This window comes from Komagataella phaffii, chromosome 1, assembly GCF_000027005.1.
Source record: "Komagataella phaffii GS115 chromosome 1, complete sequence".
Taxonomy (NCBI): domain Eukaryota; kingdom Fungi; phylum Ascomycota; class Pichiomycetes; order Pichiales; family Pichiaceae; genus Komagataella; species Komagataella phaffii.
In genome coordinates, this window is record NC_012963.1 from 2,029,137 (window position 1) to 2,053,735 (window position 24,599).

The following is a 24,599-nucleotide window of genomic DNA, read 5'->3' on the forward strand; positions in this document are numbered from 1 at the left end:
ATATATATTGTACAATTTGAAATAGCTTATAGTAATGGCTGGAAAACCATGATTTTTTGCTTTTTATGATTTCTTTCCTCTTGAGTTTTCTTGATATCCTGATAATCTTTGAACGAGTGTAAGGAATCCTTTTTTACAAGATGGTGTGTCTTATTGGAATCTATATCCAATGGCGGGAATATTTTGGCTGTGTTTCCATCTTTATTTTGGCTAAGCTCGCTCGTCAACTCTTTGTTATCAGAGGCAAAGACTTCTATATCTATATCCTTGCCCGCTTCAGTTTGTCTTTGAAAAAATAGCTCCAGCTGTAAATCGTTGTGAAACAATTCGGAGGGCTCTTTATAATTGCGCAGCTGAAGGTATTTATTGTTATCAACAATGTTGAATCCAGTCTTGGCGTTGTCCAAAATTTCTATGATTGTCGGTGCTGAAGATGTATCATGAATGTAGTTAAACTTGAGAAATTTAGACTTGTATCGCAAATGAACAACGATATCCTCTCTTTTCTCTTCTGTATGAAGGATGCTAGATTTTTTAGGAATAGGTTTGCATATCAAAGGATAATCTTTGATCACTATTGATTTGAATACATTGCTGAGTGGTTGAAGGATATCGTCAAACCCAAAGTCTTTGAGGAGACAACCTATTAGTTTCTTCAGAAGCTGTGCAGCAGTGTATTCTCCTAACATTATGACGTCTAACGAAGAATCATCCAAGTTCTTGAGAATTCGTGATAGAACAGAATCACTGGATAACTTGATTCGTAAATAACTTAACGACGAGGGAGACGAATTGGAAAAATATTTTTGCAGAGTGTAAGCCAAACAGCAACTTATTGCTGCCGCTCCCACTACTTCAATGTTTTCTGTGTTGTAGGTTGACTGTGAGCTTCCAGGATTGTAAAAGTCTTCTTCTACAGTTTCATGGAAAGTTTTAGTGAATTGAAAACATGATTTGGACTTTTTGATAAAATGAAGCAATTTTGCTAGAGACTCGAGTTCCAGTGTGTTCGTCTCAGGATTGTGTCCTCCAAATGGTAATGACGATATTGAGGGTAAATTGACTCTGAAATCAGATTGTTCCGGATTTCTTGCCATGATACTTTCCAACTTGTAATTAGATATGCTATTAGATTTTACAGGAAGATCTTTGGTTGATGAATGACCATTGTTGGTTCTACTGGGTGTAATGAGCGAATTGATGGCCAGCTTAGATGTTGACGGTAATTCCTGAAGTTTGGAATATGATGGTGTTTCACCTTCATTCTCACTAGATGAGTTTAGCTTGGTAATTTGAGAAAGGAAGTCTTTTGATGAGAGCCTTGGTGGCTCCAAAGCTCTAAAAGAGCCTTCCTGGACATGCTGGCCATCCGAAGGTTGAAATATCACAAACTTTTGAGGTTTTGGATTAGACGACGGTTGAACATCAGCGACCTTCTTCCAAGAGCGCTTTTTGTTTCTTCTAACACTTTGTATAGCACATCGTACCAGTTTATCAAAATCCAACAAGTTTTCCTCTGGGTACTGAAATTCGATTAGTAATAAACGGGCGCACTTGGTGATCTCCTCATCCTGTTCACTAGCCTTCTTTTCGCTTAACTTCATCAACGAGATCAACTCGAGTCTGCGAGCAGAGAACTGTTTCCAAAGAGTTTCATCGCTGAAATTCAGCTTCTTTCGAATAAAATGTGTCACTCCCACTTTATTACTCGTGGTGTTATTTGTTTTCCACGAACTAGTTGAATCGCCATCTTTACTACCGTCCTGGGTGACATCCGGCGAATTCGGGACAAATGTGCTGTTCCGGTAGCTTGTAGGAAGCGGCATCCGTAGGGCAATATACGACTATAGCTTCTAAAGCGTAGTACAATGAAATGTTCGAAGGAACAACAAACGGATTTGTTTTTCGTAGGCTCAACCCGTTGAGGTGTAACTCTTTAGCGAAAGGGTAAGATTGATTGTTCGAAGTAGGGCCTCAAAGGGAAAGAGAAAAAAAAAATAACACCAAGAGTTACGTAAGCATATATTTTTTACGTAAAGCATGATTGAATTTCAGCAGTATTGTTTAACAAGGCTGATGTCGTGTGCCAATCAAAACAAAAGAGATTCGCATAATGCCATAATTGGGGTGTGTGGGCGCCCCCTAAAACGTCTTTCTCATCATCATCTGCAACCCCCATCGAACCTCATTAAATCACATGACTTGTGCGATCCTCGGTCAACTCGTTCCGTGCACCCATTCCACCCCGGGCTGACCAACGCAAGGTTCTCCGAGAGTCCGCTACCCCAGATTTATATCAGCAACCAGTCACCTTTTTCCGGGCACGACTCTATATGCCCTGGAAAACCGGAGACGATGAGCCTGACTGTAAAAGGTGACAGAACCCCCAACTCTGGTTAATCTCTTCAACAAATACTTTATTTTCTTTCAATTCAAAGAACACAGTATCAAGTATATCAAGAATGTCAGGACCTTACACTAAGATTGACTTAGACAAGGAAGAGCAAGACTTCCAAAACCAAATCAAGGAGATTGAGGAATGGTGGTCTCAGCCACGTTGGGCCAAGACCAAGCGTATTTACAACGCTGAGGACATTGCAAAGAGAAGATCCTCTTTGTCTTCTGTTCCAGCCAGTAACCAGCAAGCGCAGAAGCTTTTCAAGCTGTTAGGGGAACACGCCAAGAACGAGACCGCTTCTTTCACCTTCGGAGCTTTGGATCCTATCCACATCACTCAGATGGCTAAGTATTTGGACACGATTTACGTTTCCGGATGGCAATGTTCTTCTACTGCATCCACTTCTAACGAACCTTCCCCAGATTTGGCTGACTACCCTATGGACACCGTTCCAAACAAAGTTGAGCACTTATTCTTCGCTCAATTGTTTCACGACAGAAAGCAAAGAGAAGAGAGATTGTCTGTTTCCAAGCAGGAAAGAGCTAAGTTGCCTTACACTGACTTCTTGAGACCAATCATTGCCGATGCCGACACTGGACATGGAGGTATCACCGCCATTATCAAGTTGACCAAGATGTTCATCGAGAGAGGTGCAGCTGGTATTCATATTGAGGACCAAGCTCCAGGTACCAAGAAGTGTGGACACATGGCCGGTAAGGTCTTAGTCCCCGTTCAAGAGCACATCAACAGATTAGTCGCTATCAGAACCTCTGCTGATTTGTTCCAAAGTGACTTGATCGCTGTCGCCAGAACTGACTCTGAAGCTGCTACTCTTTTGACCTCCACTATCGATAAGAGGGATCATTACTTCGTCATTGGTGCTACCAACCCAGACATTCCTGACTTGATCGATGTTTTGACCGAGGCTGAATTGCAAGGTAAGTACGGTGCCGAGCTCTCTCAATTGGAGGCTGACTGGAGTAAGAAAGCTGGCCTGAAATTATACCACGAGGCTGTCTTTGAAGCAATTGACAAGTCATCCTCCGTCAAGGATAAGCAAGCCGCAAAGGACAAGTTTTCTGCCAAGGTTGGCCCATTGACCGGAACATCCCACAAGGAAGCTGCTAAGTTGGCCAAGGAAATTCTTGGTGAGGAAGTTTTCTTTGACTGGGAGGCTCCAAAGGTCAGAGAGGGTTACTACCGTTACCAAGGTGGTACCGAGTGTGCCATCATGAGAGCCAGAGCTTACAGTCCATATGCTGACTTGGTTTGGATGGAGTCTAAGGTTCCAGACTACCAGCAAGCTGTTGACTTCGCCAAGGGTGTCAAGGACCTTTACCCAGACCAATGGTTGGCCTACAACTTGTCTCCATCATTCAACTGGAACAAGGCCATGTCTCCTGACGAACAAGAGACTTATATCAAGAGATTGGGTAAATTGGGATACAACTGGCAGTTCATTACTCTTGCTGGTCTACACACCACTGCTTTGGCTGTTGACAACTTCTCTAGAGATTACCAGAAGATTGGTATGAAGGCTTACGGACAACAAGTCCAGGCTAAGGAAATTGAGGACGGTGTCGAAATTGTCAAGCACCAGAAATGGTCAGGAGCCGAGTACATTGATGGTCTGTTGAAATTAACCACTGGTGGTTTGAGTTCTACAGCTGCCATGGGTGCCGGTGTGACTGAAGATCAATTCAAGGACCATTAAGTAATAGGAGTTCCTAAGTAGTTAAGATAATTGACTGAGTATTTATAGATTTGTGTGTAGGTAATATCTATGGTGTGCATTCTTACCTTGGTGGGGTGAAGGGGCGGTGAATAAATCAGTTGCGATGAAAGACTTTACAACCTTGTCACCAGAGGGTGCGGTCTACTGATTACTACAAACGACTTGGATAAAATTTTCAATTCAAAATCAATATAAAAAAAAAACTTAACATCACTGATGTTTCACTAAACTCTTTAAACGCTCAACCTCAGCTTCCAACTCGCTCTTGCAAATCAGTAACTCCTCAACTTTGTCTTCCAGTTGACTCATTCTCTTCATCTTCTTAGCCCTGGAACGACGAGCGGCTTCCGTGTTACGGGCACGCTTCATAGAAACAGGATCGTCATCCTTGACCACGATTGGAGCCAAGGGAGAGGAACGCTGTCTTCTAGTGTAGCCAACAACACCTAAGTGGTCCTTCTTGAAAGAAATCTTTTTCTCCACTGACTTGGGAGAAAGCTTATCCTTAGCGGAAGGATACTCGACGAATTGTTTAACAGTCAGCTGTTGCTCGTCTCCAGAGGTGGTCTTCAACGAAGGGACTACTGGAGAGGCAGAGGCTGCTGGTGCACGAGAAACGGCTGGAGTGGTAGCAAGAGTAGTTTCATCTGCAAACAACGAAACCCAGTTGTTTGGATCTTCAGACTCTGGAGATTCAAACATGGGGGAGTTGTCAGCATCAGTAAAGTCTGTCGACAATACAGAATCCAAAACGGAAGTATGGATCTCCAAAGGAGAAATAGTTCCGACGGATGGTGTCAGCTCAGGATTGACGATTTGAGCGTTTAGCGGCAAGGCCTCATATTCCTGCTTGATAGCAGGAGCCTTGTTGGCATCATTTCCAACAAAAGAACGAAGCACTGACTCGCCAAGAACCATGGGGATATGGTCCTGGGTCGACGTCACGGACTGAACGATGTCAAAGTCCATTGCTTGGTCAAAACTGTAAGTACTTGCAGACATTTTCTTAATGAGAGTATCTATTTCTTTATTCTTTAACTTTAGGATATAACTTGGTACAATAGGGGGTTTTTCAAATGGAACATCATTATGGGAGGATGATCTTAATTCATTACGAACACAACATTTTCAACAAAAATATGGGGTATTCCTTAATTTCTTTTAACAAAAAAATTTAGAATATTTTAACAACACAATTTTCAATAAAAAGCTTAACTTTAATTATTAAAAAGGAAAAAATTTATATTTTTTACTTTCTTTTCTTTTAACTTTTCTTATCTTTTTTAACTTATAAATTTAACACGACATGATTAACAACAGATTTCACGGCAATAACTGGGGATACAAAATAGAACAAATATAAATTGAGGTATTGGAGTAGTTTGTGTTGTGTTGTTTGGTTGAGGGAAAGAGAAAAAGGAGAAAATTTTGGGAAGGGAACGAAGTATTTATATTGGAGTGCGTGGGGTGAAAATTTTGAAAAATCTGAATTCCAGTCTAACCCGAAATTAAAAATTGAGTATGACTCTTTTTTTCAGGGAGCGCGGCAATCTCATTGGCCAGAGGATTATGCATAAGATAGCGGGAACAATTGATTTACGATTAGAGGGGGGGAAGGATTAATAAGTATTGAATAAATATGGTATTGTCAGTAGGGTTTTTGATGAACCAAAGAGGGTATGGTGTATATGCTACTACTGTTTGACTGTGTGGTTTGGTCTGCATGGAAATGCGGTAAATCTGGTGGATCTCGGATTGGTTTGGGTTACTGAGGGGCGGGTATAGTCATGTGACCAAATCCCGCCTAAACCTGAATTGAGATGGTCCGTAGCGGGATTTTTCGTCCAAATGAAGAATGGAGACCTGGAATCTCTAGCCCTAGGCGGAACAAGAGTTGCCACGTGGCTGGGCGCCAGTGGAAAGCTTCCATGTCCCTGTCAAAAACATGTCGGTAATTGATTGACATGCACATATCTCGGTGATCACAATTTTCGGAACTGAATATAAAGGTATCCAAGCAAACTAATAACAGCAAACCATGCCAGGAACGCTGTACGACTCATGAACTTGATAACTTCTGTGCTGTCAACAAATTCCTTTTCTGGCTTCGAGGTTGCTCTCTCGTAAATTGGTGCCTTCAGCCGTCTCTTCTTTTTGTAGTTCAATTTTTCTAGTCTTTGAATGTCCTCGGGTGCCAGGTCACCAACGTAAAGATCCTCCATCATTTCCCACGCAAAATGAGAGTGGCTTACATCCTCAAACGCCAAAGTGGCGTCTACGCCAGCGCAATCGAAAAGGACTTCGGATCCGCCAGGATGTGAATTCAAAATCGGGGACACATTATACACCTTATTGTGCACAATCATCCACATATCGTCTGCGCTCATGTGTTTGGATACTTCCTTCAATTTGTATGTGCGACTTGGCGTCCTCTCTGGTACGCATTTTCGGGAGCTATCCATAGTTTACCGGCAACCTTCCACCTTCATAGACTCCAAGGGGTCTTGGGTTGTAGTTAAGTTAAAAAGTTTGAAACGAATTCGCGCGCAAAATAATGATAATACGCCAGCGCGCGACTTCAGTTGCACCCAAAAAACCCATCTAACACAACCGAGGATAAACGAGCGATCTCAATATACCTGGCCCTCTACAACTCGGCATTTAATATTCACTCACACACGCACGCGTTCTTTCCTTCGACAATGAGTAGCGTGAAATATGGAACCCGCAAAGTTGACAGCGAGAAACACCAGCAGATCCTGAAAGCTCTTTTGAAAGACCCAGCAAATAAACATTGCGCCGACTGTAAGGTAGCATCTCACCCGAGATGGGCATCCTGGAACTTGGGAGTTTTCATTTGCATCAAGTGTTCAGGTGTTCATAGAAGTATGGGAACACACATATCCAAGGTCAAATCAGTGGATCTGGACGTTTGGACTGAAGAACAGCTCCGATCAATGTGTAAGTGGGGCAATGCAAAGGGTAATGCTTACTGGGAAGCAAGTCTGCCAGACAATTATATCCCCAACGAGGGCAAGATGGCTAACTTCATTCGCACAAAGTACGAAATGAAGAAGTGGACAGCCTCCAAAGAGCTCCCTGACCCAGCATCCATTTCTGTTGTCAAAAAAACAGTCGTTGAACCATCATCAAAACCATCCTCTCAGACTCAAATCAGCGCAAGCACGCAACAACCGACTCTTGTTTCCAGACCTGAGCCCAAAAAGAGCAATTCAAGATCATTATTAGACTTAGATTTCGGCTCTAAAAGTTCTTCTTCAACTTCCATTTTGAGCCAACCACCTCCTCAGGACAGTTCCCGGCCAGACCTGAAAAAGTCTATCCTCTCCCTATATTCCACCCCAACATCCTCTCAAACATTCAGTCCTACGCCACCTCATGCGTCCAATTCCAGTCAAAGCTTTACCCAGCAACTCCAGCCATCGCCAACTACATCACAGCCCGTTAATTCGAACGCTTTGGACAGTGACCTTTTCAAAAATGTCTGGAGCTGATTAGATAAGCTATAACCGTAGATAGTAATTTCGTTTTCCGCCATAGTAAACCGAACCATCAGGTACTAAGCGCGCCTGACTCGCACGATGTCCGATATGGATAGCATTCAGGTGCAACTAGATCTGATCGGTTGGTGCACTACAATATTTAACCTTCCTAGAAAAAGGAATACCTGATCTACGATTAATCCCCGACATATTGGCTGTTAAGGGACCATATTGACTGAAAAAAAGACTGGAGCTTGGTATATCAGACCCTCTAGCCATATATCAAATTAATTAAAAAACTTTTGGTGAAGATTTGGCACATTTTAGTCCTTTTTTCTTTCATTTTCTGAGTAGTGGAGCATTTGTGTGGTTTCTTTTACTCAAATGACATCTACTGTTAAGAAAACGCTTGAAGAAGCCAAATTTTCTCCTCCAGTTTTTGATTCGTGTCCTCATTTGAAGCAGATTTTGACCTCCAATGCAAAGGACACCGTATACCGTAACTATGGGCTTGCTGTCAACGTTGCCCTCGCATTGAAGCTCCGAAATGGAAATATTCCCCTATATAAGACGTCAGACGGATCCAAAGTTGAATATAAAAAGCTGGCAAGGTTGAGAAACAAAGCGGTGCGATGTCGTGAGTGCTTGGAAAGCTTATCATGTACATATTTCTGCTTGCAGTGCTCACATGTTGGATGTTGGAAAAACGGCCATGCATCGGCCCACACTAAGAGTACGGGGCATGTTTTTGGCATTGACTCGCAAACTGGTTACATTTTCTGTTTTCGATGTGGTGATTATGTTGGAGATCAAAGGTTGGAGTTTATTAGACAAAGTAAACGTAAGTTGTGTTCAAGGAGGGAATTGAGACTAGATTATACATGTACTAACGATAGACAGAAGGTGAAAGGACTGAACCAATAATGAACAATTTGGGTACAGAAACGATAATTGATGGTTCCAGACCGCCTTCCTTGAAAGCATCTACAGGCTTGAGAGGCTTCATTAATATGGGCGCAACTTGTTTTATGAGCTCAATTGTGCAAACTATTGTTCATAATCCCTTTGTCCGTGATTACTTTTTGAGTGGATATCATGCCAAATGTACCAAAAAAATGGATACATGCATCACATGTTGCATTGACGAAATTTTCAAAGTGTTCTATGGAACAGATGAAACGAAAGGCTATGGTCCTACTGCTCTCTTGACGGCTGCATGGAGAGTTAAGAATTCACTGGCAGGTTATTCTGAGCAAGACGCACATGAGTTTTGGCAGTTTTTGCTAGACGAAATTCATAAATCTGATACCGAACTACATCCCGAACTTGATGATACTTCAACTTGTCGTTGTATTACCCATAAAACTTTTGCAGGCCAACTGCAAAGCACAGTGACATGCGAAAAATGCCTTCATAGCAAAAATACTGTCGATCCAATGTTGGACCTATCACTTGAAATTGCTAAGATTTCTAAAGACAAAGTTACCTTGAATGACTGCTTGGATCTGTTCACCAGTAAAGAGAAATTGGATTCGATGACTATATGTAGTCATTGCAAGAAAGAAACTACAAGGACAAAGCAGCTGCTGGTGAGAAAGCTGCCTCCTATTCTGGCATTCCAGCTTAAAAGGTTTGAACATTCAGCATCTTCATCTACCAAGATTGAAACTCATGTGGGATTCCCATTATTCCTAGACATGGAACCATACACTGTTTCAGAGACTCTCAACTCGAATGAGCAAGGAAGGGCATCTTGGGGTCTTATGACATATCAGCTTTTTGCAATAGTAATACATATTGGAAGCGTCAACACAGGTCATTACATTTGCATTATCAAGAATCGAGATGGAAATTGGTTCAAGTTTGACGACTCAAGAATTACTCTTGTGAGTCAAGACTACGTTTCAAAAAGTAACGCCTATTTGCTGTACTACATCTTATGCCAAGCATAAGTAAACTGATGAAAACTAAGTATGAAAACAAAAATAGGCACACCAAACCGTTCATTACTTCTTCTCATTTCAAGTTTATTAATCATAGAAATCATCATCTTCTTCGCTATCGTATGCTTTAGATTTGATTGATTTGCCCTGAAATCTGATTTTTCTATTTTCAGAGCTTTCTTCGTCTTCATTATTTATCAGTAATCGTCTATCATGTTCATCCACAGCTCCAATAGAAACCAAAATCCTTTCCAAGTCTTCAACCTTTGTATCATTTCCTCCCAACTGCGTTAGCGTTATGAATTGCTTGACCACATCCCCGTTATGATAAATCAAAATTGTTGGACAGTTACCGTCTGGATAATTTTCAACAGCTCTGTTGGCAGGGATTTCGCAGAATTTGATTTCTTTAAATTTAGATGACAAAGTGACCATTAATGCTGACAACAAACGAGATTGTAGGGCACTTTGAAGTGTCATGTGAAGGAATACAAACGCTGTTTTTGAGGTTTCAGTGACTTCCTTTTGATATTCCGGTTTAGATATAGGATATACTGAACCGAACAAAGACTTATCGTTCAACTTTTGTATTTCTGCCATTCTTTTCTTTTTGTATTCCTCCAGAAACTCCTCGTCTTCTTCGTCTTCCAGTGCAGCTAATTCATCTAAATCTTTGTGTTCTAGTCTATTAGCGTGCTGTTTCTCCACAGCTTCGGACAGCGCTTTCTCCAATTCCTCCGTTGGGTCTGGCTCTTTTTCTGGTATGATTCCATGAGATCTCAAAATATCATTCCACTCAGTATCCTCAGTAGGATCCACTTCTACCTGGACTTTGAGGTTGTTTGGGTCCATTATGTCCGAAGGTAGTTAAAGTAATCGATGAAGTGCTCCTTTTTGATATTTTAGTTAGACTAGATATTTCTCGAATTGATGAAACATCCGACATCAAGTATCAAATTAAACTCCAGTATTCCAACTATATTTTCGATTGTTAGTCTTAATGACGTCAAAAGAACGGCACAACCAAGTATCGGAGATTCTGAACAGTGGGAAGTATATAACCCCTGCTAGGAAACGGGAACTACTGAAGAATTTGAGCGCAGACTCAACGTCTGAAGAGTATCAGCTGGTTCAATGGGATAAACTTGTAAGGTCCATTAATGGGGCCATCAACAGGGTCAGCATACACAATATTAAGGGAATAATAATAGAACTATTTCAGCTGAATTTGCTGAGAGGCCGTGGAGTCCTTGTCAAGAGTGTCTTAAAGTCACAGACAGCGGCGCCAGCTTTTACCAATGTCTATAGCAGTTTGATAGCGGTACTAAACTCCAAAATCCCAGAGATTGGCAAACTCTTGATAGAAAGATTGATAGTTCAATTTCAAAATTCCTTTCTGAATAACGAGAAGGCGAAATGTTTTGCTGCTGTTACATTTATTGCCCACTTGGTCGTTCAGAATGTTGCTCATGAAATCATTGCACTACAGCTGATGTTCCTTCTGCTAGAAAACCCGACGGACGACTCTCTGGATATTGCATGCACACTAATGACTGAAGTTGGTGCTTACCTGGAAGAGAACGCTGTTTCTGCTACTTACTCTATTTTTGAAAGGATAAGAAATGTCTTGCAAGAGGGGCTAGTAAGCAAAAAGACACAATATAAAATAGAGATATTATTGAAATTGAGAAGGAACAAATTTGAAGGGCATTCTGGAATTCTAAAGGAATTAGATTTAGTAGAGGATGAAGACCAGATAACTCACACCATTGGGCTGGATGACAAATGTGATGAAGAATTGAATTTGAATGTCTTTCACTATGAACGTAACTACGATGAGTTGGATGAAAAATACAACTTGATAAAACTACAAATCTTGGGTGATGATGATGAAGACGAGGTTGATAGTTCATCTGACAGTGATGAAGAAGAGGAAGAGGAAGAGGGAGAGGAACAAGAAGAAGTAGAGCAAAAACAAGAACAAGATGAAGAACGAAAGGATCAAAACACCATTAAAAATCAATTAACCGACCTTACTGCAGCAAATCTCGTTGAATTTCAGAAGAACGTGTATCTTACAATGATGTCAAGTATGAGTGCTGATGAAGCGGTTCACAAATTACTCAAGTTACCAGCTGTCAGCGACAAATCCCCAGAACTACAATTAATAAACATCATAGTCAAAGGGTGTGCTCAAGAGAAAACCTACTCCAAGTTTTATGGTCTTGTAGGTGAGAAGCTTTGTTCATACAGTAATATTTGGCATAAATCTTTCAAAGAGGCATTTAAAAACTCTTACCACACACTTTCAGAATTAGAACTAAAGCATATTAGAAATGTAGGTAAATTTTGGGGTCATCTGTTTGCGAGTGATCGATTGGGATGGGAAATTTGGGAAATTGTTACTCTAACAGAAAGTGAAACTACTCCCTTTAGCAGAGTCTTCCTGAAATTTCTCTTCCAGGAGTTGGTTGGCGAATTGGGTGTCAAGAAGGTTCAAGAAAGGTTGCACGAGGATTACATTCAACCCTATATTAGAGGCATTTTCCCCACTAGTGACCAGGAGCACTTGAGATTTTCTATTAATTTCTTCACATCCATAGGGTTAGGAGTCCTCACTGAAGAGATGAGGATAATTCTTCAAACTACACCCCAAGAGATCGAATTAGGACACAGGTCGCCATCACCTTCGAATTCTAAAAGACTGAAAATTTAATACTAACTAATTTTACATACCACGGAAAGCATTCTTACTGGCCCTTCTGCGGCCGTCAAATCTCTGTTTAGTTCTACCATTGTCTTTTTTGTTCTCATCATCGCTAGCGTCGTCTTCAAACGATACCTTCTTTTGTGAACCTCCCTTCTTAGGAATGAAAGTAAGCTCGGCTTCTCCTCTGATGTTCTTATGAATACGACTAGAACTTTTGGGTTTAGAGACCTTATTGAGATCATCTAATTGTTTCTTGAAAGAAACACGAGACTTGTCTAAGTTGGCTGTGTAAATAGATTCATCTTTGGAATCCAATGGTTTCATAGTGGACATAGCCTCTTCAATTTCCTTTTCACGTTGTTGCTTTCTACGGTTCTTCTCCAATTGCTTTTGAACCTTCTCAGCTTGTTTTCTCCTTGCTTCCTTTAACTTTTCCTCTTCTGCCTTTTTCTTAGCACTCTCTTCGTCATCTTCTTCAGCTTCTTCATCAGATTTCTCATCATCAGAATCCCATAAGTTAGCAGATCCAGTTTTGTTTTGGTTCATTTCGATACGTTCTTCGTCTGATTCCTCAGCAGCTGTCAGTCCCTTAGGTTTGTACTCCACATCCTTGACCTTGACAGATGGGTTCAATTGTTTATAATCGTGTGCATTTTGGTCAATCTGGAACTCAGGGTTCTCAAACATTTCCTTGAAACGTTCATCGTTGACAAGTTCTTCAGCAACAGATGATCCTTGCTTCTGTTCCAGTTTTTCGACCAGCTCTTTATTGACTGTGATTTTGGTTTTCTTAACAGCACCAGTGGTTCTGATTCTAGATTCTCTTTCCTTCTCAATTCTCTTCTTGATTTCACGTTCTCTCTCCTCTCTATAACTGTTAGGGTTAGAAATCAGGTTGACCTTATCATACAACTCAGTGTCAATAAAAAAACCATGCATATAAGACCTTAAAACATTTGTTCCAACTAGATGACTTAAGTTCAAACTTTGAACGTCCTGTTTCGTGATGAATCTATAGTTGGCATACACAGAGTCGGAAGGCTTCTCCTCCAATTCCTCTGTCACACTGTCCAGGAAAGAACACCATTTTGGTGCAGGACCCAAATTGGGAATATAATATGTGTGCATTGGTTGACCCTCATTAGCCATGAAGAACATTCCCGAATTTGGAATGTAATCCACATCATTAATATCAACGCTAGGCTCCATAGATGTATACGCTTTTCCATCAAATCGATCCCAAATTTTAGCAATTCTCTTGTCTGTAGTAAGGATCTTGTTTGAATCAGTAGAGTTCTCATCAATCCATATAATCTTCTTGACTTCGTAGCCGTAACCCTGATCCTTGACCACAGAAGGTTTGCTGTTACGAAGATCATAAATCAAAGAGTATCCATTGCTAGTTCCACAAGCAAAATTAAGACCATCATTTCTGAATTTAACACTGGTGATACCAACATTGACGTTTTCATTTAAGTCATCGTTTATCAGTAGTTTAGCTACTCTCTGCTTTGCTCTTGGATCCCAAAACTCTACTGTTCCATCTTCTAATCCAGCAGAGAATAGTCCATGCACCTTGTTAAGATCAGTGGAGTTAACACCGGATGAAGTGTCTAATTCAAAAGGTTGCATGAACCTTCCTTGCTCCAAGTTCAATCTGTAAACTTCATTTCCTGCTGCTCCAATGTACAGGTCACAGTTTTGCTCGTTATAAGTAAGACATCTTCCAAAAGTGGGCACCCGGGATTTGTAGTAAATACCTCCCTTCGTATGAAACTCGATAGATCTATCATTTTGCAGATGTACAGACTTAGACCAATCGTGGGATAAAACCAAGAAATCCACGTTCTCGCAATCTGTATGTCTGTCAAACTTCAGAGACAAATTGCTGAACTCATAAACGTGAATTTGAGGCTTGTATGTCCCGGTGGCAATGGCATATTGCCCGTCGGGGGTCACTTTGATCTTGTTTGACGCTTCACTAAACTCAAAATCTTGCAAGAGTTCTATCCTGTTCTGATAATCTATGTCATTCTTCAACGTTCTCTTCCTCTTTTTAGCAATCCAGTCGGGTAAAGACCTAGACACGTTGCTTCCGGAAACCTGGTATACGGAAACGTTTCCAGCGGATGTTGATTTAAGAACCATCGATGGAAAGTTTATGTTATCTATCTGATAGAAAAATTAAGTCTAAGAAAGAATAAAAAATTTAATCTCATCCAAGTCACGTGAAGACTTACATATTTCTGCTTACAATAATAGTCCAACTCAAAGGGGCCAACTTTCTCTAAAGATGTTATGTCTAGTGTGTCTGGTGAATCTAGATATTCCTGAGAGAGACGAATTTTATAGCGGCTATATTGACAGCAATCCCTATGATCAATTAACGTTTGTTCGTGCTGATGACGAACAGGAAATCAAGCTCTATCTTTGTAATTGCGAAGCTCCTTATCGTGGGTATAGTTCGTGTTGAAGGATGATGTAGCGTACTTTAAGTCTAAACGTTTAGCATTCTGCAAGAAGGAAAAGATGGATGATGGCCTTGAGTTCATTGGAGTGCACATAAGTGACCTTGAAATGAGAAATACAAATGATGACTCCCTTATGGCAACAGTTGACATGCCTGAATATGACCGATTTGGGGAAATATTTAGAGTTTACAATCAAAAATAGGAAAACAAAGTGAAATTTACATATGTTGATTATGTCACCGCTGATGACGAAAGTGATGCTTATATGAAAGAATTAGATCAAACAATTGGTTTGGCGGAGCTTTTATATACATAAAGGGCAATAAAGTTATCTCAAGAGCGCCAGTAAAACTACGCATTGGAGGATGAAAGTTAAATGGGGTTTTGCAGTACTAGAAAAAATCATCAGCCCTTGGTTCTCAATTTTCGATAAGGCGATATATCATGATTTGAAAGCTGATTGAGTTAAGCTCAAGTCTATGCTACCTCCAGTTAACTTATCTTAGAGAGCGTCTAAAATGTATAATATGGTTACATAATTGTTTACAATTTTAATTCACTTATTAGGTAACAAAGTGATAAATAATGTTGTAGGCGACGGGTACAGAGATCAAAGCAACGATTGCAAAAAATTTGACATGATTAGTTCATTAAGGGGTTTGTCATCTAATCGTATGTCAGAGTTCAGGTAAATAGATGCTTGATATGACCTGAGGTGACAGCCTCCAAGTACTGAAAACTGTGTATATCTCCTTTCTCATCAACGTACTTGTCCGCAATTCAATATTTTTTGCTATTGTAATTCTAGAGGAGTTGAATCAGATACAAAAAGTTGCATCTGTCAAAATTCACTGCGCATGGACCATTACTATAATTTCTTCTTGCTGGCCCGCTGCCATCCCGCATCTAGTAGCTGGTGAGCCCTTTTCTTTCGTTGAAGGGATTCTTCATTATATTTAAATGGCTGTGATCTTTCGATAATTACAAGTGAGTCTGTTTGAGTTTGCAAATGAATATGAGAATGTGATATTGTTTGATGTTCGTTAGCTGTTGCAGAACTGTGGACAGAATCATTTCTGTCTGATGACACTATTATTGGCTCAGTACTTGGATAAGGCTGCAAATCTGCATTTTGAGTCGAAGAATCCAGAAAAGAATTGTCTTTTGGTTTAGATCCAGATGAAACGTTTCCAGCCGAGTTATCGTTTTTGGAACTCAGAGATTCGATATAATCAGTCTCTGGAGTCAAAACAACTTCATTTTGATCTAGAGGCGGTTTGTTACCCTCACCATTGGTTGCAGCTGTACTTTCTTGGGCCACCTGGGTAGATTCAAGCTGATCCTCTGAAGTTTTTAGACTAGGAAATACATGGCCTAGCAAAGCTTTCAATCGAGAAGGTTTTGTTTTTGATTGGCTCTTGGGTGACTGTGAAGAATGTTGTGAGTCATGGTTTGTGATGTTAGTGGAGTTAGATGTATCCTGTATAGGATCAAGAAATTGTTTGCTCAACAGAACTGCTAGCCTCTTGCGCCTTGGGGCTGGAAGTGGACGTAGCTTTGCCATTCGCCGCAATTGATGGAACTTTTTCAAGTCCTTTGGAGTTATTGCTGTTGCTGGAAGTACCTTCGATTGACTCGAACGATTCAGAATCAGAAGAGGAATCCACTTGAATAAGATCAGGTTCCCATCCTACAGTAACAGGCAACTGTTGTAGGTTCTCTGATGCTCCATATAATTGGCTCAGGGAAATATTAACAGTGGGCAGACTATCGGAGCCCGACTGTGATGGTTTCTGATTAGGTTCCTCTTTGACCCTTACCTTTTGCTCGTCGTCAGCACCTTCATTTGAGTCATCGTTTGAATCTACATTCGAATCTTCGTTTTCGTTGGTCAGATTAGACTCTGAAACTGGGTTGGGTCCAAAAAATTGAAAAGTGTCCACCTCCTCCTGCGAATCACTTTCATTAGGTGATTCATCAAAAGCTTTGTTGTTAGGATTTTGTGAGTCCACGTTTACTTCAGGTACTCTTTGGGTTGCAATCCGGCTTGCAGAACCCGCCTCCTGATCAGAATCGTCTATTTTTTTCCCATTTGAATTCACTGAGACTTGAGTTTCTACAACTTGCTTCTGCGTTGGCGCTAGTTCAGGAGCTTGTGTCCTTTGCTGAACTTCAGGTGTTTGTGCCGGGGTTTCTGAATCTACTCGAGGTAGCTGTACTACTTCATCAACTTCATATTCACCATCTTTCATAGAATCAGCATCATGGATAGACGAATCTGAGGACCCACTACTTGCAAGACCGGACAGTATTTTACTTTCCCACTTCTGGACCATCCTCTCAGGTATACTGACCGACGAATTACTATTAGAATCCCTTACTAAATCGTATAATTCTGAGGGTGATGCCACGGTATCATCAGGTCCTTTCACATTTACAATTATTCTAGCCTCGCCAAAAGTGCTATAGAGCTTTTGATAGAAAACCAATCTGTCCTGATTCTCCTTTAAAATCGTGGTATAGTCTGGATCTGAGTAACATACAGGCGTGATCAGTTTTCCAAAAAATTCATTGATCCCGAGATAAATAGGTAAGAATGGAATTGGGTCTCTGAAGTGTTGGATGGATCCAAACCTATCTTCGTCAGTACCATCATTAATTCTTAAGTCATTGAGGAATTGAACCTCTCGTGGAATTTCTTTCCTTAATACTTTAGAGATAAACTGGAGCTCGCCAGCCAAATGCTCAAAGCTCAAAGAATCATCATCTTTAAGAGAGTCTTTATGCGGATTGTAGTTGGAGATATAACTAATCTGGGATCTATCGACGGGGCTTCTTTCAAAGATATCTATCAAAGAAAATTTGTCGTTTCGAATGGCAAAGGACGTGTTATTTTGTGCCAAATATAACAGTAAACCTGTCGTTCTGTGAACTACCAGACCAAACAAAGTCAAAAGAGGTGTTGACACCAAAGATTGTTCAAGCAGTAAATCCGCAGTTATATCTAAGGGATGCTTCAGCAATGCAGCTGAAAGAACAAGCGGTGACTCACTATAGTTAGTGATATCATAGCCTTTAGATTTAGGCGTCACCAATGCATCCCTTAAAGCGTATGCCATATGAATTGGGTAACCAATATTCTAATCACAAGGTAGTGCTGATAGGGTACCTTTTTTCACAGTAATCGCGTCTGATTATGTCATCACAAAATAATGTGTGGTTAAGTGAAGGACCAGTGCCCAGTTCAACGAAAGCATTGCGTTGAGTTACGTCTCATGCCTAATGAAAAGCTAAAATGAGATTGAATTGTTTTGTGAATGTCCATTGGTCTGTTGGGAGTCGCTATTAGTGTCATTCAGACTTCTACAAGGACAACAAAACACTTGCTTATGTAAGTTCATGCTCCAACAATTTATGGTCTAACGGCTAGACAGTGCTGTGTAATGCCAGCCCAAATCTGAATTGGCTAACAATGAAAACCAGATTGCCTCATTTGGCCTTCTCGTGTCCTCTGGCCCTTTTGTTCAAAGTTGAAACTCACCAAATTGATTTCGACTCAAGATTGCTTCCTTTTCGTTCCCCATACAAAATTCCAAAAATTATATAAAAGCTCTCCGCCGCTCCTATCCTATGCTCTCCCGTTTACAACACTACAGATCTGCAATTGGCTCAACGCTTATACGTAATCATATCAGAATGAGCTCCATCAAGATTGAGAATTACTACGCTGATGCCAAGGCCCCTATAGTATCTTTGTCGGCCAAATCCCATTTCAATGAATTGACCTCTCAGGAAAGAAAGTACGCCCATTACATGTCCAGGGCTTCCCATTGGGGAACTAGGGTTGTTCTTAGATCAGTTTCTCCAGAATCTGAAGTAATATATGACTTAATCATCAGTATTCATAAACATGTCAATAGTGACTACAGCGACTTAACTAAGCATTTGGGGGAAGTGGCAGTACAGCAATATCTGGAATTTGCTTCGCAGTTTTTGTCGAACTTAGGAAATTATAAATCTTTTGGCGATGTCAAGTTTATTCCAAGATTGCCCAGACCTGATTTTGAGACCCTAGTCGAATGGACCAATAGTGAGACTGTTCTTCAATTGTTTGAACTTGTAAAGGATGACTTATACTCATTAGATGAGAAGAACATACTTCTTGGATGGAATACTGATGGTCATGTCAGTTCTTACTACTTGAACAAAGTCTCAAAGGTAGAGGCTGAAGTTGTTAACGCAGCACTTGCTTCTAAGGGGATTATGCCTGAGAATACACGTGTTGAAAAGTTGTCTGACTCAGAATACAGGGTTCATGTTGCAAGTGCTGATATTTCTAACAACACAGGTTACTATCCAGATTCAATTGATTACAAAGATGCTGATGGAAAGTCATATACAATCACTTTCAAATTTGGAGACCATGCTGCAGAATTCTCTCAAATTGTCAGCAACCTTGTCGAAGCTAAAAAGTATGCCGCCAATGAAACTCAAGTGAAGTTGTTAGAGCACTATATCCAGTCTTTCACCACTGGTTCTATGAACGCTCACAAAGATTCTCAAATTGAATGGGTAAGAGACATTGGTCCATCTGTCGAGACCAACATTGGTTTCATTGAAACGTACAGAGATCCAAGCGGTGTCAGAGGTGAATGGGAGGGTCTTGTTGCAATGGTGAATAAAGAAAGAACCGAAAAATTTCAAAAGCTTGTCAGTAGTGCCAAACACTTCATCCAGCTGCTGCCTTGGCCCAAAGCCTTTGAGAAAGATGTCTTTACTCCTCCTGACTTCACCTCCTTGGAGGTACTCACTTTTGCCGGATCTGGAATTCCTGCAGGAATTAATATTCCCAATTATGATGACGTTAGGATTAACATTGGTTTTAAGAACGTTTCCTTGGGTAACATTTTGTCAGCTAGATCTGCCAGCGAACCAGTTACCTTCATTGATGAATCATTGGTTGATGTTTTCAACAAATATCGAAGTGAATCATTTGAAGTTCAAGTCGGTATTCATGAGCTTCTAGGCCATGGGACAGGTAAACTTCTACAGGAAACTGGTGATAATTCGTACAACTTTGATATCAATAGTCCTCCAATTGGCCTGGATGGAAAACCTGTTTCAACTTTTTACAAGAAGGGGGAGACTTGGGGATCAGTATTTGGATCTATTGCTGGTTCAGCTGAAGAATGTAGGGCCGAATCTGTAGCCATGTTTTTGGTTACTAACCGTGAGCTTTTGGAGATTTTTGGCTATTCAACCAAAGAAGAACAGGATAATATCATCCACATCAGCTTCTTACAAATGGCTCGCGCCGGTCTGGTTGCTTTGGAGCAATGGGATCCCAAGACAAGGAAATGGGGTCAACCTCATATGCAGGCAAGATATGCTATTCTGAGAACGTTCCTAGATGCTGGTGAGGACTTTGTCACTCTCAAGTACACCAAAGGAGGAGACTTTTCGGATTTGCGTATAGAGTTAGATGAGTCAAAGATATCCACCGTTGGACAGAAAGCAATTGGAAACTTTTTACAACAGCTTCACATTCTGAAGTGTTCTGCTGATGTCAATGGTTTGACTAAACTATACAACTCTATCACAACAGTGACCGAAGAAATCGCACAGTTTAGGGACACTATCTTAGCCAAGCGTTTACCAAGAAAGCAGTATATCCAAGGTAACACGTTACTCGAAGATGACACTGCTGTTGTTAAGGAATACGCTGAGAATGAAATCGGCCTGATTCAAAGTTTTGTTGACAGGGACGTCTAAACTATCTTGGATGGTGAGCCGCAGATGAGCCGCACACCTGTCCATCCTTTTGTGATGACGAGATTCACTACTGATTATCTAACCTCAAACTCATTTGTTCCGTAATCAAATACACCATCTTGCTAAATTTGGCTTTACTTTAAAATGAACCCTTTTTTCTATCAAAGTTGCAATTTCAAACGCTCGTTCACCATCAGTACAGCTTCCTGGAGTAAGCCGTTCAACTATATTTTCAGCAGAGTAAGTCCGAATTTTCTTTTCTTTTCTAACTATTTCTAACCGTCAACATCCAGGTCACACTAGATCTATTCTGGATTATCTCTCATTTGGTAACCCTTGGCGGGGTTTCGCTTTTGCTGTTTGCCAACCTGACGACTGTTCTCGTTTTCATCCCTAACTATTTCTTATATAAAATGTGCCTGTTGGGATCGATGTTAACGTACTCTCTAGTTGTCTACCGCAGAATATTTCCCAGTGTTAGTGACGAATCAAAGAACACAGAAGATCTAAGAAGCCAAGAAGGGATTTCTGCCGAACTTGACTCTAGTCAAAAACAATCATCGATGACCCTGCCGGAACTTTTGAGGTCTGAGAATGGACTTTTATTATGTCTAGGTGCACTTTACTTCTTTACAAATGAAAATGTACTAAAGCTGTTGCCGTTTGGTGTTTATTCATTATTAAACTTGTGCTACTTTTTCTGTACGGAGGTATTTTGCGACTATTCATTTGCAGCGGCCTTTATGCCCCTGGTGGTATACATGGAAACACCTTTACTCGTATTTGCGGCTCATATGGATATGCTGTTATTTTGGGTACTTTTGAAAGAGTCCAAAATCAAATCTCATTTGTACGCTGTTGCATTACACTTGTTCATCTTTGTATTAAGGTTGGAAACTTCAGAAGCGAGTAGAAGAGCTTTATATGGCTGGATTCATTATATTGATTTGTTCTTCTCTCTGGATGGAATACCAGTTTTATGCCGTCTTTACTGGAATAATGTCCTAGCAATTATCAATCATCTGGTAGTGCTGGAAGAAAAAACTCCCATAAGAATCCTTAGTGTCAATATAGATCCACCATTCAAAGAGAACCATTTTAAAGAAGAAAGTTCAGCAGCAAAAGATTAACTGATGTGTAGACTATATTTTAACTCATTAGACTGTTTTTTAGCTCTTGTAGCACATTCCAGCCTTCTGAATCTTCCCAGGCAGATTTTCCCTTTGACATGAGGGACCGAACTGTCATTTTAGCTTTATACTTCCAATCTTTACAAACAAGATCGTCGGCTCCATGTTTGCCAGGTAACTCTCCCAATGATTCAAAAGCAGCTACCAAGTCAGCACACGCATCAACAGCAGTCTTCCACGCAGTTTCATTGAACTCAAGTTCAGGATTGTTCACCGCAGCCCTGTATGCCTTTTCATTGCACTCAAGTGCCATCCAAGGTCTCTTTCTCCAAAGTTCAACTCTAGAAACAATTCTCCAAGATCTGTCAGAGTTGTTGATAACTTGTGGCAACATAGTACATATGAAGTCAACGCACGATTTTTGAAAGTAATCCATAGAATCCTCTGAACCTGGATAGGGTGATTCCAGTAGTACTTGAACCAACTTTTCAACTACGGGGAGATCCACAATTTCTTCACTGGATTTCGAATTGCTTCTCAAGGTTAAAAGTTCCCTTGAGGCTAGTAAGACAGAAGTCCAATCGCTCAATTTGGCGGCCACGATCAAGAAATTGTCCCAGATTTTTGAAGAAACCTTCTTGTCTTGGCTAGTTCGGATTGCACTCTTCAATGCACTGAAAGCTTCTTTATTCTTACCAAGTTTGATTAACGCAGAAGCAAGATTTGACCATGATTGAGGGCTTGAATTGTCTATGGATACACATCTTGTGAATGCCTCAGCAGCGAGGTTCCAGTTAGATGCTTCAATTCCCATGCAACCATAGAAAAACCAAGTTTCAAAATCAACTGGATTACGGGTCAATGCGTCAAAAATGTGGCCAATAGCAGCTGGCAAATCCTTTGTTAAACCGGAATCCTTAGGAGGTTGATAATAGTATTTTCCAAGAGAAACTTTGGCTTTAGAATACTTTCCAACCTCCCAACTCTTTAACCAGAGCTCAGGAGATTGTTTCACATCTCCTAACACCGAAAGTGCACGGGCATCGGATGGATGGGCAGCTATACGCTCTACAAGAATTTTTTCAGCCTGAGCTTCATCACCTGTTAAAGCATAGCACAAAGCAGCATCCACCGAAAGATTCAGCCTTTCATATATCTGTAAAGCCGACTTAATTACTCCAATTGACATCAACTTTTCAGCCAAAAGTGAGTCTAGGGCCCACCTTGGAGTCAACGGCAGCTGAAAAATGTATTTCAATCTCGCAGCATTGGGAGTAACTTGAAAGTCATCTGGATCAATCAGAGCTTTAAGAAATTTCTGTTCGTCTCCCGATTGACTGAACATTCTGGTCTTGACACTATTCATTCCAAGATCTTCAACCAGTACCTGCATTTGCAGTACGCCTCTTTCAATAGTCTTTGATTTACTAGCTTCCAGCAAAGATCTTTCCCACAAACTCTTCGAAAATATTGTCCAGTTCACATTTTTAGAGTTCGTGATTCTCTGAACTAAGGCCATCAATTCAGATTCAACCATGGCGCTGTTAGAGGGTGTATTTTCTCTGATGAAGATTAGTCTCATTAAAAGCTGTGCCATATCCAGTGATGCTAGTTGTGGTTGATTATTGGGGTCCAAACTCTTCAGTACTGGAGGAATTTCATCATCTTTCAATGCAATAGGTAACAGTTTAACCTCTGAATCTTCTTCGGACCCAAGAATTGGCTCAAAAGAAAAATCTATCTTTACTCTTTTAGAGTCTTTTTCTTCTGATTCTAGTGTATTCTCTTCCTCCAATGGCTCGTAGTAAGGCCTTTCTAACAAGACCTCGTCATTAAGTTGCAATTCCTCAGGACTTTCACAAGAAAGTTCATCGCTACTAGTTGATCTTAAGAACTCATCTTGACTCTTAGCAAGAACTAGCAGAGCATGGTTTCCGGTTTGTTGGAACTTCGTTCTTTTTGCCTTACAGCCAGTGAGAATCAGCTGTAATCCAGAAGCGGTTTTTGCCTTTGCCAGCGCATCCTTAACCGAATTGTCGACACCAGCTGAAAAATTTACAGATGCAGACTCCAGTTGATATAGAACCAGAATCTCCTGGTTTTCTGGTGAGTTCTTATTTTGTAAATCTATCAATGTTGAAACAATGTTTGGTGTAAGCAGTTTGATGGGCAGTAAGGTCAACAGGGATACTTCTCCAGTGAGAACCGATGCAAACACCATATAAGCTCTTGACTTCCACCATTGTATCGAGGATTGCACAACATCGGGATTGGTAACGATATTACATTTGGAAATAAACGTTTCACTATCCATATCAATGAAATCTTTGGACAGAACACTGACACTAGAACCTGACACTTCTTCTAATATTTTCACTGAAAGAACCAGTAGAATAGGAGACTCCATGAGTTCATAAGCTGTCTCACCTCCAACAGACAATATATGCGTAGAGGCTTCTTTATTCAATTTCAGCAAGTCTCTTAATATCCCCAGCGGTAATTTTTCATTCTCAAAAGGTATTGAAGGACCAGTGAAGTTTTCTTGCAGAAATAGTTGTAAAAAGATCACACCTAAAATCAGTACAGTAGTTTTGACTACTTCTGGACTCAACGACTCCAGATTCTTGGATAGTTGCATAATGATATGATTGACTAAATCCAAAACCACTAGTGCCGATGCCGATGATTGCTGGGTATACTTTGCAATTATATGCTTGATTTCGGAATTATCAGTGAAGATCTTTTTGAAAAGAGGCAAATTCAGGACTTTAAGATATTGACCTTTGCTTATTAAGGAGATGGCCTCAGTTTGCTCGTTAAAGCCTTCAACCCCCACATTCAATTCTATATTCAGCCTAATAAACGAGCTATGAATAGACCTTAGGGCTGACATTTGATGGTTGATTTGGCCGTTGGTTTTATAGATGAGAATCGTTT

At 40.6% G+C, this 24,599-nt stretch overlaps 12 protein-coding genes across 12 annotated transcripts; 5 read left to right on the top strand and 7 right to left on the bottom strand.

The window, feature by feature from the left end:
* Nucleotides 1-26: 26 nt before the first annotated feature.
* Nucleotides 27-1,826, bottom strand: PAS_chr1-4_0336 (Transcriptional activator; the record flags this gene model as incomplete). Its single annotated transcript, XM_002490415.1, has 1 exon — nucleotides 27-1,826. The coding sequence occupies one exon, from the start codon at nucleotides 1,824-1,826 to the stop codon at nucleotides 27-29; it is 1,800 nt and encodes a 599-aa protein (XP_002490460.1).
* Nucleotides 1,827-2,462: 636 nt separating this feature from the next.
* Nucleotides 2,463-4,112, top strand: PAS_chr1-4_0338 (Isocitrate lyase, catalyzes the formation of succinate and glyoxylate from isocitrate; the record flags this gene model as incomplete). Its single annotated transcript, XM_002490416.1, has 1 exon — nucleotides 2,463-4,112. One exon carries the CDS (start codon nucleotides 2,463-2,465, stop codon nucleotides 4,110-4,112), a length of 1,650 nt encoding a protein of 549 aa, XP_002490461.1.
* Nucleotides 4,113-4,343: 231 nt separating this feature from the next.
* On the bottom strand, nucleotides 4,344-5,135 carry PAS_chr1-4_0339 (Transcriptional activator; the record flags this gene model as incomplete). Its single annotated transcript, XM_002490417.1, has 1 exon — nucleotides 4,344-5,135. The coding sequence occupies one exon, from the start codon at nucleotides 5,133-5,135 to the stop codon at nucleotides 4,344-4,346; it is 792 nt and encodes a 263-aa protein (XP_002490462.1).
* A 980-nt stretch (nucleotides 5,136-6,115) lies between these two features.
* Nucleotides 6,116-6,520, bottom strand: PAS_chr1-4_0672 (uncharacterized protein; the record flags this gene model as incomplete). Its single annotated transcript, XM_002490418.1, has 1 exon — nucleotides 6,116-6,520. One exon carries the CDS (start codon nucleotides 6,518-6,520, stop codon nucleotides 6,116-6,118), a length of 405 nt encoding a protein of 134 aa, XP_002490463.1.
* Nucleotides 6,521-6,835: 315 nt separating this feature from the next.
* Nucleotides 6,836-7,648, top strand: PAS_chr1-4_0340 (ADP-ribosylation factor (ARF) GTPase activating protein (GAP) effector; the record flags this gene model as incomplete). Its single annotated transcript, XM_002490419.1, has 1 exon — nucleotides 6,836-7,648. One exon carries the CDS (start codon nucleotides 6,836-6,838, stop codon nucleotides 7,646-7,648), a length of 813 nt encoding a protein of 270 aa, XP_002490464.1.
* A 372-nt stretch (nucleotides 7,649-8,020) lies between these two features.
* On the top strand, nucleotides 8,021-9,588 carry PAS_chr1-4_0341 (Ubiquitin-specific protease; the record flags this gene model as incomplete). The annotated part of the gene is made up of 2 exons (XM_002490420.1): nucleotides 8,021-8,477; nucleotides 8,537-9,588. The coding sequence occupies 2 exons, from the start codon at nucleotides 8,021-8,023 to the stop codon at nucleotides 9,586-9,588; spliced, it is 1,509 nt and encodes a 502-aa protein (XP_002490465.1).
* Nucleotides 9,589-9,666: 78 nt separating this feature from the next.
* On the bottom strand, nucleotides 9,667-10,431 carry PAS_chr1-4_0342 (uncharacterized protein; the record flags this gene model as incomplete). The annotated part of the gene is made up of 1 exon (XM_002490421.1): nucleotides 9,667-10,431. The coding sequence occupies one exon, from the start codon at nucleotides 10,429-10,431 to the stop codon at nucleotides 9,667-9,669; it is 765 nt and encodes a 254-aa protein (XP_002490466.1).
* A 148-nt stretch (nucleotides 10,432-10,579) lies between these two features.
* Nucleotides 10,580-12,295, top strand: PAS_chr1-4_0343 (Essential protein; the record flags this gene model as incomplete). Its single annotated transcript, XM_002490422.1, has 1 exon — nucleotides 10,580-12,295. The coding sequence occupies one exon, from the start codon at nucleotides 10,580-10,582 to the stop codon at nucleotides 12,293-12,295; it is 1,716 nt and encodes a 571-aa protein (XP_002490467.1).
* Nucleotides 12,296-12,307: 12 nt separating this feature from the next.
* Nucleotides 12,308-14,437, bottom strand: PAS_chr1-4_0344 (Essential nucleolar protein of unknown function; the record flags this gene model as incomplete). Its single annotated transcript, XM_002490423.1, has 1 exon — nucleotides 12,308-14,437. One exon carries the CDS (start codon nucleotides 14,435-14,437, stop codon nucleotides 12,308-12,310), a length of 2,130 nt encoding a protein of 709 aa, XP_002490468.1.
* A 1,191-nt stretch (nucleotides 14,438-15,628) lies between these two features.
* PAS_chr1-4_0346 (Hypothetical protein) lies at nucleotides 15,629-17,879 on the bottom strand (the record flags this gene model as incomplete). Its single annotated transcript, XM_002490424.1, has 2 exons — nucleotides 15,629-16,186; nucleotides 16,272-17,879. The coding sequence occupies 2 exons, from the start codon at nucleotides 17,877-17,879 to the stop codon at nucleotides 15,629-15,631; spliced, it is 2,166 nt and encodes a 721-aa protein (XP_002490469.1).
* Nucleotides 17,880-18,456: 577 nt separating this feature from the next.
* Nucleotides 18,457-20,532, top strand: PAS_chr1-4_0347 (Putative metalloprotease; the record flags this gene model as incomplete). The annotated part of the gene is made up of 1 exon (XM_002490425.1): nucleotides 18,457-20,532. The coding sequence occupies one exon, from the start codon at nucleotides 18,457-18,459 to the stop codon at nucleotides 20,530-20,532; it is 2,076 nt and encodes a 691-aa protein (XP_002490470.1).
* A 1,149-nt stretch (nucleotides 20,533-21,681) lies between these two features.
* Nucleotides 21,682-24,555, bottom strand: PAS_chr1-4_0348 (uncharacterized protein; the record flags this gene model as incomplete). The annotated part of the gene is made up of 1 exon (XM_002490426.1): nucleotides 21,682-24,555. One exon carries the CDS (start codon nucleotides 24,553-24,555, stop codon nucleotides 21,682-21,684), a length of 2,874 nt encoding a protein of 957 aa, XP_002490471.1.
* Nucleotides 24,556-24,599: the final 44 nt, after the last annotated feature.